Consider the following 13,335-nt stretch of genomic DNA (forward strand, 5'->3'; position numbering starts at 1 on the left):
ACACAGGTACACACACACACAGGTACACACACACACACACACAGGTACACACACACACACAGGTACACACGTACACACACAGGTACACACACACACACACACACACACACGTACACACACACACACACACACACACGCACACACACACACACACACACGCACACAGGTACACACACACACATTCTAGGTTAATGCTAGCATTAGGCTATTGCTAATGTTAGGTTTATGCTAAACTAATGCTAGTGTTCGGTTAATGTTAATGCTAGGTTAATGTTAATGCTAGGTTAATGTTAATGCTAGGTTAATGCTAACACTAGGCTATTGCTAAGGTAATGCTAGTGTTAGGGTTAGGCTAATGTTAATGCTAACACTAAGCTAATGCTAAGCTAATACAAGGGTAATGTTAATGTTAATGCTGAGGTAATGCAAACGCTAAGGTAAAGTTAATGCTAATGCTATGCTAATACAGTGTGGGCCAGCACCTGCATGCTCACTTGCATTTTCTTCAGGAAATGCAAATATTCTTGCTCCAAATAATTTAATTTTGAATATTGAATTCCAAATGAAAAAACATGATGTAACCGTGGTCACTGACATGTGACAGTCTGTACTGTGTCTTTAAGGAGAGGAGGTTGGACTGAGTCTTTCCTACGACATTGTCACATTAGTCATTTCTGATGAAGACTGCTGTGGTCAGATTAATCAGATTCATCAGAGGAATCAGATTCATCAGAGGAATCAGATTCATCAGAGGAATCAGATTCATCAGAGGAATCAGATTAATCAGAGGAATCAGATTAATTCCACCACCAGGACAACAACAGGTGATGTTGAGCTGAGAAGGAACCTTCCAGTGTACGACCTCCACATCACTGTGGTACCTGTGGACAACCAAACACCTGAGATAGCTACAGGTGGGTCCTTTTACTTCCTGGTTTACAGTGAACAATAAGACATCCTCAGGCTTCAAAATAAAAGTCATCAGCATTGACATCCTCAGGCCATTTAACGCGAGATGGCGTTTTATTTTGAAGAACCCAAAAGACCACATTCAATTCAATTCAACTTTATTTATATAGCATCTCGAAGCGCTATCAAAATATTAAATTAAATTAAAAACCCAACAATGACACAAGAGGAAGTAAGTTGAAAAGCTTTTATTCTTTAAAAGTTAAAGGTAATAAATGCATAGGTAAATGAAACGTTGACATATCTTAACCTTTAAAAATATATAAATACTGTAAATAAAATAACAGCTTTCAACTTTACTCTGGTATCATACAGTATTGATGACTTCATGGTTCCTTCAAAATAAAACATCATGTTGTGTTTATGGACCGAGGTGATTGAGTCGGATTACTTTTATTTTGAAGCCTGAGGTCATTCATCTGACTGAGGTTTTGATGAGTCATGATTCAGTTTGGTCTGATCAATGTGGTTTATCTGAGAGCTAATAGCTGTTAGATAATAGCTGTTAGCTGTTAGCTGATAGCTGTTAGACGATAGCTGATAGCTGATAGCTGATAGCTGATAGCTGATAGCTAATAGCTGATAGCTGTTAGACGATAGCTGATAGCTGTTAGATAATAGCTGATAGCCGATAGCCGATAGCCGATAGCCGATAGCTAATAGCTGATAGCTGATAGCTGATAGCTGATAGCTAATAGCTGATAGCCGATAGCCGATAGCCGATAGCCGATAGCCGATAGCCGATAGCTAATAGCTGATAGCTGATAGCTGATAGCTGTTAGACGATAGCTGATAGCTGTTAGATAATAGCTGTTAGCTGTTAGCTGTTAGATGAAAGCTGTTAGACGATAGCTGATAGCTGATAGCTGATAGCTGATAGCTAATCGCTAATAGCTAATAGCTGATAGCTGATAGCTGATAGCTGATAGCTGTTAGATAATAGCTGTTAGCTGTTAGCTGATAGCTGTTAGACGATAGCTGATAGCTGTTAGATAATAGCTGTTAGCTGTTAGCTGTTAGATGAAAGCTGTTAGACGATAGCTGATAGCTGATAGCTGATAGCTAATAGCTAATAGCTAATAGCTAATAGCTGTAAGCTGATAGCTGATAGCTGATAGCTGATAGCTGATAGCTAATAGCTGATAGCTGTTAGACGATAGCTGATAGCTGTTAGATAATAGCTGTTAGCTGTTAGATGAAAGCTGTTAGACGATAGCTGATAGCTGATAGCTGATAGCTAATAGCTGATAGCTGTTAGACGATAGCTGATAGCTGTTAGATAATAGCTGTTAGCTGTTAGCTGTTAGATGAAAGCTGTTAGACGATAGCTGATAGCTGATAGCTGATAGCTAATAGCTAATAGCTAATAGCTGTAAGCTGATAGCTGATAGCTGATAGCTGATAGCTGTTAGCTGTTAGCTGATAGCTGTTAGCTGTTAGCTGAGAGATAGGTGTTATTTGATAGCTGTTAGCTGTTAGCTGAGCGATAGCTGTTAGCTGATAGCTGTTAGCTGATAGCTGTTAGCTGATAGCTGTTAGCTGATAGCTGTTAGCTGATAGCTGTTAGCTGATAGCTGTTAGCTGATAGCTGTTAGCTGAGAGATAGGTGTTAGTTGATAGCTGTTAGCTGATAGCTGTTAGCTGAGAGTTAGCTGTTAGCTGATAGCTGTTAGCTGAGAGATAGCTGTTAGTTGATAGCTGTTAGCTGAGAGATAGCTGTTAGCTGATAGCTGATAGCTGTTAGACGATAGCTGATAGCTGTTAGATAATAGCTGTTAGCTGTTAGCTGTTAGATGAAAGCTGTTAGACGATAGCTGATAGCTGATAGCTGATAGCTGATAGCTAATCGCTAATAGCTAATAGCTGATAGCTGATAGCTGATAGCTGATAGCTGATAGCTGTTAGATAATAGCTGTTAGCTGTTAGCTGATAGCTGTTAGACGATAGCTGATAGCTGTTAGATAATAGCTGTTAGCTGTTAGCTGTTAGATGAAAGCTGTTAGACGATAGCTGATAGCTGATAGCTGATAGCTAATAGCTAATAGCTAATAGCTAATAGCTGTAAGCTGATAGCTGATAGCTGATAGCTGATAGCTGATAGCTAATAGCTGATAGCTGTTAGACGATAGCTGATAGCTGTTAGATAATAGCTGTTAGCTGTTAGATGAAAGCTGTTAGACGATAGCTGATAGCTGATAGCTGATAGCTAATAGCTGATAGCTGTTAGACGATAGCTGATAGCTGTTAGATAATAGCTGTTAGCTGTTAGCTGTTAGATGAAAGCTGTTAGACGATAGCTGATAGCTGATAGCTGATAGCTAATAGCTAATAGCTAATAGCTGTAAGCTGATAGCTGATAGCTGATAGCTGATAGCTGTTAGCTGTTAGCTGATAGCTGTTAGCTGTTAGCTGAGAGATAGGTGTTATTTGATAGCTGTTAGCTGTTAGCTGAGCGATAGCTGTTAGCTGATAGCTGTTAGCTGATAGCTGTTAGCTGATAGCTGTTAGCTGATAGCTGTTAGCTGATAGCTGTTAGCTGATAGCTGTTAGCTGAGAGATAGGTGTTAGTTGATAGCTGTTAGCTGATAGCTGTTAGCTGAGAGTTAGCTGTTAGCTGATAGCTGTTAGCTGAGAGATAGCTGTTAGTTGATAGCTGTTAGCTGAGAGATAGCTGTTAGCTGATAGCTGTTAGCTGTTAGCTGAGCGATAGCTGTTAGCTGATAGCTGTTAGCTGATAGCTGTTAGCTGATAGCTGTTAGCTGATAGCTGTTAGCTGATAGCTGTTAGCTGTTAGCTGATAGCTGATAGCTGTTAGCTGAGAGATAGGTGTTAGTTGATAGCTGTTAGCTGATAGCTGTTAGCTGAGAATTAGCTGTTAGCTGATAGCTGTTAGCTGAGAGATAGGTGTTAGTTGATAGCTGTTAGCTGATAGCTGTTAGCTGAGAATTAGCTGTTAGCTGATAGCTGTTAGCTGAGAGATAGCTGTTAGCTGATAGCTGTTAGCTGTTAGCTGCTAGCTGATAGCTGATTGACTGTGTTTCTGTGTTTGTAGGAGATGTTTTTAAGGTGGATGAAGGGGGTGTGGCTTTGATAACGGCGTCTCATCTGAAAGCCTTGGACTCAGACACAGAGTGGGAGAATCTGACCATCAGCGTGACGTCTACGCCCCAATATGGATACGTTGAGAACGTCCTCCCGTTTCCTGGTTCTGAGAAAAGCAACGTGGGCCAAAGCATCAGTAAGAACCCTAGAACCTTCACCATGGGAAGGTTCCTTCTAGAACCTTCACCATGGGAAGGTTCCTTCTAGAACCATCACCATGGGAAGGCTTCCTTCTAGAACCCTCAGCATAGGAAGGTTCCATCACTCGTTCTCTAACCAACACTATCTTTCAGCTACGTTCTCATACCAAGACGTGATGGAAGGAAACATAAGGTACGTTCAGTCCAGACACCAGGGCCTGGAGCCCACAGCGGACCACTTCCTGCTGCGTGTGTCAGACGGTAAACACAGCTCCACTCAGGTTCCGTTCTACGTCATCATCGTCCCCAGCAACGATGAGACCCCACGATTCACCGCTAACAACGTCACAGTAAGATGTTCTTCATCACATCCACCAGGGGGCGCTGTCACAGTAACATGTTTATCATACAGGTTCTAGAAGGAGAACGGGTCCAGTTGGACTCCTCTGTGTTCTACGCTGATGATGATGATGTTCCAGAGGACGTGTTGTTGCTCAGTGTGATAGAACCTCCTCAGCACGGAACCATCGTTATTACAGAGAACAACAGTTCTATATCAGATGGACTTCATTTCACCATGACTGACCTGGATAACGGTAACTCTCCTTTATTATCTACACCAGGGGTTCTCAACCTTAGGGTCAGGACCCCATTTGGAGTCACTAGACACTGGGAGGGGTCACCAGATGCCTTCAAGACATTAAGAATATTTTGTGAATAATTTGAGCCCATTTTTGCTTATTTTTACCTTTTTTTTTCTACAACTCCACCAAACTCACCATATTTCAACCTATTTTCATCACTTTTTCTTGCCATATTTTTGCTCTTTTTAATGCATTTTTGCTACATTACTTTCATTTTTACATCACATTTTAATGACTTTTCTACACATTTTTTTCCACTTTCCAGACATGTTCAGACAATTTAACCATATTCATCATTTTTTAATGCCTATAATTTGCTTGTTTAAACTAATTTTTTACAACATTTTTAAATTCCATTATCCACAATTTGCAACTTTTAACCAATTTCTGTGGTTTTTAAAATCTCATTTCACCTCCTTTTCCACCATTTTTATTCACTTTGAACCATTTTTATTAGTGATTAAAACCATGATTTCCATCTTTAAGATGATTATAATAATAATAATAAACGTTCCTGGATAACAGTGGATATTATTCAGATGAATAAATAAATGTGGTTATCACAGATTCATAGAACAATAGACCATCATTTTACTGACTTTATGGATGGACCCCAAAAATCTCTCCTTTATTCCCCCTTATAGATGGTCCTGTCTCCACATGACTGTTCTTCAATGTCTGTGTTCAACCACCTTCAGATACAGTGGGGGTCCCCGCTCTATGGGACCTTTATTTTGGAGGGTCCCCGCTCTCTGGGACCTTTATTTTGGAGCGTCCCCGCTCTATGGGACCTTTATTTTGGAGGGTCCCTGCTCTATGGGACCTTTATTTTGGAGGGTCCCTGCTCTATGGGACCTTTATTTTGGAGGGTCCCTGCTCTATGGGACCTTTATTTTGGAGGGTCCCTGCTCTATGGGACCTTTATTTTGGAGGGTCCCTGCTCTCTGGACCTTTATTTTGTAGGTCAAGGACCTGAAAAGAACCACTGATTTATATCAATAAACACCCTGGATGATAATAATAATAATAATAATAATAATAATAATAATAATAATAATAATAATAATAATAATAATAATAATAATAATAATAATAATACATACATACATACATTTTATATCACACTTTATCAAAGTCACTTTACAGAATTAAGGGATTATTCTTTCACTCCACACTTAGTGGTGGTAAACTACAATTGTAGCCACTGCTGCCCTGGGGCAGACTGACAGAATAGAGGCTGCCATAGGCCCCTCCCACAGCCACCAGCACTTACACACACACTACATTCATACTAGACAATGTGGGTGAAGTGCCTTGCCCAAGGACACAATGACAGATACCACTGAGGTGACTGTCCACCACTGTGACCCCTGGAACTCTCAGTGGTCTCCATCATCTACTGACCAAGACCAGACCTGATCATCTTCATAGATCTAACCAGATCAGCCAATCACAGGCTGGGATGGCTGTCACTGAGTCTCTGTGAAGGTTCTCATTCTTTTTATCCAGGTTTGATGTTGACGTACACACATGATGACTCTGAGATGATGAAGGACATCTTTACTGTCCAACTGACAGATGGAAAACACACAGTGATCAGATATGTAGGGATCACAGTGGAGCCAGTTAATGATGAACCACCCACTATAATCAGGTTAGACTCACTCTGATTATCACCATCATCTTCATCATTATTACCACCACCACCACTACACTACTACACACTACACTTGTTTTGTACAGGAATGATGGCGTTGACGTAGACGTTGGTGAAACTCGACTTATTTCCAGTCTCTCACTGTTTGCTCGTGACGTGGACACTTTATCATCTCAGATTTATTATGTGTTAGAAACACTTCCTAGATATGGACGACTGGAGGTTAAGGTTAGTGATGTCACTAGGAAGGTAATGAATGAATGAATGAATAAGTGAGTGTTTCTTCTACAGGAAGGTGATGAATGAATGAATTATTAAATGAATTAATGAATGAATGAATGAATGAATGAATGAATGAATGAATGAATGAATGAATTATTAAATAAATGAATGAATGAATGAATGAATGAATTATTAAATAAATGAATGAATGAATGAATGAATGAATTATTAAATAAATGAATGAATGAATGAATGAATGAATGAATGAATGAAGTATTTAATGAATGAGTGTTTCTTCCACAGGAAGGTGATGAATGAATGAATTATTAAATGAATGAATGAATGAAGTATTTAATGAATGAATGAATGAGTGTTTCTCCTACAGGAAGGTGATGAATGAATGAATTACTAAATGAATGAATGAATGAATGAATTATTAAATGAATGAATGAATGAATTATTAAATGAATGAATGAATGAAGTATTTAATGAATGAGTGTTTCTTCCACAGGAAGGTGATGAATGGGTGAATTATTAAATGAATGAATGAAGTATTTAATGAATGAATGTTTCTCCCACAGGAAGGTGATGAATGAATGAATTATTAAATGAATGAATGAATGAATTATTAAATGAATGAATGAATGAAGTATTTAATGAATGAATGTTTCTCCCACAGGAAGGTGATGAATGAATGAATTATTAAATAAATGAATGAATGAATGAAGTATTTAATGAATGAATGTTTCTCCCACAGGAAGGTGATGAATGAATGAATTATTAAATAAATGAATGAATGAATGAAGTATTTAATGAATGAGTGTTTCTCCCACAGGAAGGTGATGAATGGATGAATTATTAAATGAATGAATGAATGAATTATTAAATGAATGAATGAATGAGTGTTTCTCCTACAGGAAGGTGATGAATGAATGAATTACTAAATGAATGAATGAATGAATGAATTATTAAATGAATGAATGAATGAAGTATTTAATGAATGAATGAATGAATGAATGAATGAAGTATTTAATGAATGAGTGTTTCTCCCACAGGAAGGTGATGAATGGGTGAATCTGAGCTCTGGGACCAACGTGACACAGGAAGCTGTGAACATGAACCATGTTCGTTACGTCCACACTAACAGACTCACCTCAGAGAAAAAAGACGTGTTTGTGTTTCACCTGAACGACGGCGTCAACCGTTCACCCTCGCAGTATTTCACCATGTCACTCAAAGACGTGGGGGAGGGTAGGTGCCTTTTATAGCTCTATAGAATCAATGTCTATTCCAAACAATCATTCACTGAAACAAACGTTTTAACCACTCTACCATCTCTACGATCAACCCACTTCTATGTTTGTTTAAATCACCTGTGATCAGCTGCTTCATCCATTCACCTCCTCAGTGAGATGACGTAGAGAGAACCTGTCTCTGATTGGACGTCGTTAACTCCTCCTCCTCCGTTTGTCCAATTATGACAAATAATCCATAAGATTAAAGTTTTGACTTTTATCATTTGTAGCTTTTAAATCTTTTGAGTTGTGATTTTTTGTGAAACTGCTTTGACTTTCAGCTGTGATGTCATAGTTTATAGTGTAGAGCTGGTTAAAGTAGATGAGCTGATCTACTTTACCTTCAAATCTATAAAACACATTTACACCTTTAGCAACCGTATTCATAATGCTTAGCTAATGCTAGGTTAATACATAGCTAATGCTAGGTTAATGCATAGCTAATGCTAGGTTAATGTTTAGCTAATGCTAGTTAATGCTTAGCTAATGCTAGGTTAATTCTAATGCCAGGTTGACTTTCAGCTGTGATGTCATAGTTTATAGTGTAGAGCTGGTTAAAGTAGATGAGCTGATCTACTTTACCTTCAAATCTATAAAACACATTTACACCTTTAGCAACTGTATTCATAATGCTGAGCTAATGCTAGTTAATGCATAGCTAATGCTTAGCTAATGCTAGGTTAATGCATAGCTAATGCTAGGTTAAGGCATAGCTAAATGCTAGGTTAATTCTAATGCCAGGTTGACTTTCAGCTGTGATGTCATAGTTTATAGTGTAGAGCTGGTTAAAGTAGATGAGCTGATCTACTTTACCTTCAAATCTATAAAAACACATTTACACCTTTAGCAACCGTATTCATAATGCTGAGCTAATGCTAGTTAATGCATAGCTAATGCTCGGTTAATGCATAGCTAATGCTAGGTTAATGCATAGCTAATGCTAGGTTAATGCATAGCTAATGCCTAGGTTAATGCATAGCTAATGCTAGGTTAATTCTAATGCCAGGTTGACTTTCAGCTGTGATGTCATAGTTATAGTTAGAAGCTGGTTAAAGTAGATGAGCTGATCTACTTTACCTTCAATCTATAAAACACATTTACACCTTTAGCAACCGTATTCATAATGCTTAGCTAATGCTAGTTAATGCATAGCTAATGCTAGGTTAATGCATAGCTAATGCTAGGTTAATGCTTAGCTAATGCTAGGTTAATGCTTAGCTAATGCTAGGTTAATGCTTAGCTAATGCTAGGTTAATGCATAGCTAATGCTAGGTTAATGCTTAGCTAATGCTAGGTTAATGCATAGCTAATGCTAGGTTAATGCATAGCTAATGCTAGGTCAATTCTAATGCCAGGTTGACTTTCAGCTGTGATGTCATAGTTTATAGTGTAGAGCTGGTTAAAGTAGATGAGCTGATCTACTTTACCTTCAAATCTATAAAACACATTTACACCTTTAGCAACTGTATTCATAATGCTGAGCTAATGCTAGTTAATGCATAGCTAATGCTTAGCTAATGCTAGGTTAATGCATAGCTAATGCTAGGTTAATGCATAGCTAATGCTAGGTTAATTCTAATGCCAGGTTGACTTTCAGCTGTGATGTCATAGTTTATAGTGTAGAGCTGGTTAAAGTAGATGAGCTGATCTACTTTACCTTCAAATCTATAAAACACATTTACACCTTTAGCAACCGTATTCATAATGCTTAGCTAATGCTAGGTTAATGCATAGCTAATGCTAGTTAATGCTTAGTTAATGCTAGGTTAATGCTTAGCTAATGCTAGTTAATGCTTAGCTAATGCTAGGTTAATTCTAATGCCAGGTTGACTTTCAGCTGTGATGTCATAGTTTATAGTGTAGAGCTGGTTAAAGTAGATGAGCTGATCTACTTTACCTTCAAATCTATAAAACACATTTACACCTTTAGCAACCGTATTCATAATGCTTAGCTAATGCTAGGTTAATGCATAGCTAATGCTAGGTTAATGCTTAGCTAATGCTAGGTTAATGCTTAGCTAATGCTAGGTTAATGCTTAGCTAATGCTAGGTTAATGCTTAGCTAATGCTAGGTTAATGCATAGCTAATGCTAGTTAATGCTTAGTTAATGCTAGGTTAATGCTTAGCTAATGCTAGTTAATGCTTAGCTAATGCTAGGTTAATTCTAATGCCAGGTTGACTTTCAGCTGTGATGTCATAGTTTATAGTGTAGAGCTGGTTAAAGTAGATGAGCTGATCTACTTTACCTTCAAATCTATAAAACACATTTACACCTTTAGCAACCGTATTCATAATGCTTAGCTAATGCTAGGTTAATGCATAGCTAATGCTAGGTTAATGCTTAGCTAATGCTAGGTTAATGCTTAGCTAATGCTAGGTTAATGCTTAGCTAATGCTAGGTTAATGCTTAGCTAATTCTAGGTTAATGCTTAGCTAATGCTAGGTTAATGCATAGCTAATGCTAGGTTAATGCTTAGCTAATGCTAGTTAATGCTTAGCTAATGCTAGGTTAATTCTAATGCCAGGTTGACTTTCAGCTGTGATGTCATAGTTTATAGTGTAGAGCTGGTTAAAGTAGATTAGCTGATCTACTTTACCTTCAAATCTATAAAACACATTTACACCTTTAGCAACCTTATTCATAATGCTTAGCTAATGCTAGGTTAATGCATAGCTAATGCTAGGTTAATGCATAGCTAATGCTAGGTTAATGCTTAGCTAATGCTAAGCTAATGCTTAGTTAATGCTAGGTTAATGCATAGCTAATGCTAGGTTAATGCTTAGCTAATGCTAGTTAATGCTTAGCTAATGCTAGGTTAATGCTTAGCTAATGCTAGTTAATGCTTAGCTAATGCTAGGTTAATTCTAATGCCAGGTTGACTTTCAGCTGTGATGTCATAGTTTATAGTGTAGAGCTGGTTAAAGTAGATTAGCTGATCTACTTTACCTTCAAATCTATAAAACACATTTACACCTTTAGCAACCTTATTCATAATGCTTAGCTAATGCTAGTTCATGCTTAGCTAATGCTAGGTTAATGCATAGCTAATGCTAGTTAATGCTTAGCTAATGCTAGGTTAATTCTAATGCCAGGTTGACTTTCAGCTGTGATGTCATAGTTTATAGTGTAGAGCTGGTTAAAGTAGATTAGCTGATCTACTTTACCTTCAAATCTATAAAACACATTTACACCTTTAGCAACCGTATTCATAATGCTTAGCTAATGCTAGGTTAATGCATAGCTAATGCTAGGTTAATGCATAGCTAATGCTAGGTTAATGCTTAGCTAATGCTAGTTAATGCTTAGCTAATGCTAGGTTAATGCTTAGTTAATGCTAGGTTAATGCTTAGCTAATGCTAGTTAATGCTTAGCTAATGCTAGGTTAATTCTAATGCCAGGTTGACTTTCAGCTGTGATGTCATAGTTTATAGTGTAGAGCTGGTTAAAGTAGATGAGCTGATCTACTTTACCTTCAAATCTATAAAACACATTTACACCTTTAGCAACCGTATTCATAATGCTTAGCTAATGCTAGGTTAATGCATAGCTAATGCTAGGTTAATGCATAGCTAATGCTAGGTTAATGCTTAGCTAATGCTAGGTTAATGCTTAGCTAAAGCTAGTTAATGTTTAGCTAATGCTAGGTTAAATCTATTGCCAGGTTTATGCTATTGCTAGGCTACTGATAATGCTAGGTTTATGTTAATATTAGGCTAATGCTATTGCTAATGCTAATGCTACATTAGTGCTAATGCTAGGCTAATGCTGATGCTAGAATAGAATAGAATCAACATTATTGGCCAAGTTATGTAAGTTATACACAATGAATCTGACTTGGTGAACTGTGCTCTCTCTAATAATGTAAACATTAAATAACATTAAAAAATAACAATTAACTAGAAAAAATATATATATAAACATAAATATAAACAATTAAATATAAACTAATATGTGCAAAACTAAATAAGATAATATAGCAAGATAATAATAATAATAATAATAATAATAATAATAATAATAATAATAATAATAATAAGATAATAGTGCAGTAGTGCATTGATGAGTAGTGCAGGTGAACATTTAAATTAAATAGTTCCAGGTTATTTCACAGTAACAGAAACATGTCTGACTCTCTATGACTGTTTAGAGTTGATCACAGTGACAGCCTGGGGGAACAAACTGTTTTGGCGTACAGTGATCAGCAGCTCCTGGGGCAGGTTGAACTTCCTCAGCTGATACAGGAAGTACTTCCTCTGCTGTGCCTTTTTCCTGGTTGTGTCTATGTGGGAGGTCCACTTCAGGTCCTGTGAGATTGTGGATCCCAGGAACCTGAAGGAGTCCACGGTAGCCACTTTGCTATTCAGAATGGTAAGGGGGGTGAGTGGGGGGGGATTTCTCCTGAAGTCCACTGTCATCTCCACAGTCTTGAGTGGGTTCAGTTCCAGATGTTTCTGACTGCACCAGAGATCCAGCTGTTCCACCTCCGTCTGAAGGCAGACTCGTCCCCATCCCTGATGAGACCGATGACTGGTGGTGTCATCTGCAAACTTCAGGAGTTTCACAGAGGGGTCCCCTGAGGTGCAGTCATTGGTGTAGAGGGAGAATAGCAGTGGGGAGAGAACACACCCCTGGGGGGCGCCAGTGCTGAGTGACCGGGTGCCTAGATGTGATGCTTCCCAGCCTTACTTGCTGCTTCCTGTCAGACAGGAAGTTGGTGATCCACTGACAGGTGGAGGCCGGCACTGTGAGCTGGGTGAGTTTCTGGTGAAGGATGTCCAGGATGATGGTGTTGAACGCAGAGCTGAAATCCACAAACAGGATCCTAGCGTAGGTCCCTGGGGAGTGGAGGTGATGCAGGATGTAGTTCAGACCCATGTTGACTACATCCTCCACAGACCTGTTTGCCCGATAGGCAAACTGTAGGGGGTCCAGCAGGGGTCCTGTGATGTCCTTCAGGTGGCTCAGTACCAGCCTTTCAACGTCAGAGCAATGGGTTGATAGTCATTGATCCTGTGATGGCAAGTTTCTTTGGGACTGAGATGATGCTGGAAGGTACTTCACACAGCTCCAGTGATGTGTTGAAGATCCGTGTGAAGATGTGGACCAGCTGCTCAGCACAGGCTTTCAGACAGGAGGGAGATACTCCATCTGGTCCTGGAGCCTTTTTGATCTTTTGTCTCTTGAATAGCTGGCACACATCTCTGTCATTGATCTTCAGGGCAGGTGGGGGTCAGAGGGTGAGGTGGGGGGGGGAGTGGGGGGAGCAGGAAGGGCAGAGTCCAGGTGATGGGCTGATGCTAATGA

General features: G+C 38.7%; 1 protein-coding gene across 5 annotated transcripts in view; it reads left to right on the forward strand.

The window, feature by feature from the left end:
• LOC114459647 (FRAS1-related extracellular matrix protein 1-like) overlaps positions 1–13,335 on the forward strand; it is a 77,068-nt gene that overhangs the window by 29,767 nt on the left and 33,966 nt on the right. For all 5 annotated transcript variants that reach the window (XM_028441835.1, XM_028441837.1, XM_028441836.1 and 2 more), the window contains 7 exons: positions 624–914; positions 4,022–4,207; positions 4,365–4,561; positions 4,624–4,807; positions 6,365–6,509; positions 6,599–6,740; positions 7,790–7,985. In XM_028441835.1, the coding sequence (XP_028297636.1) occupies positions 624–914; positions 4,022–4,207; positions 4,365–4,561; positions 4,624–4,807; positions 6,365–6,509; positions 6,599–6,740; positions 7,790–7,985 (1,341 nt within the window). The remainder of the gene's footprint in view (positions 1–623; positions 915–4,021; positions 4,208–4,364; positions 4,562–4,623; positions 4,808–6,364; positions 6,510–6,598; positions 6,741–7,789; positions 7,986–13,335) is intronic.

Source organism: Gouania willdenowi, unplaced genomic scaffold (genome assembly GCF_900634775.1).
Source record: "Gouania willdenowi unplaced genomic scaffold, fGouWil2.1 scaffold_332_arrow_ctg1, whole genome shotgun sequence".
NCBI lineage: Eukaryota > Metazoa > Chordata > Actinopteri > Blenniiformes > Gobiesocidae > Gouania > Gouania willdenowi.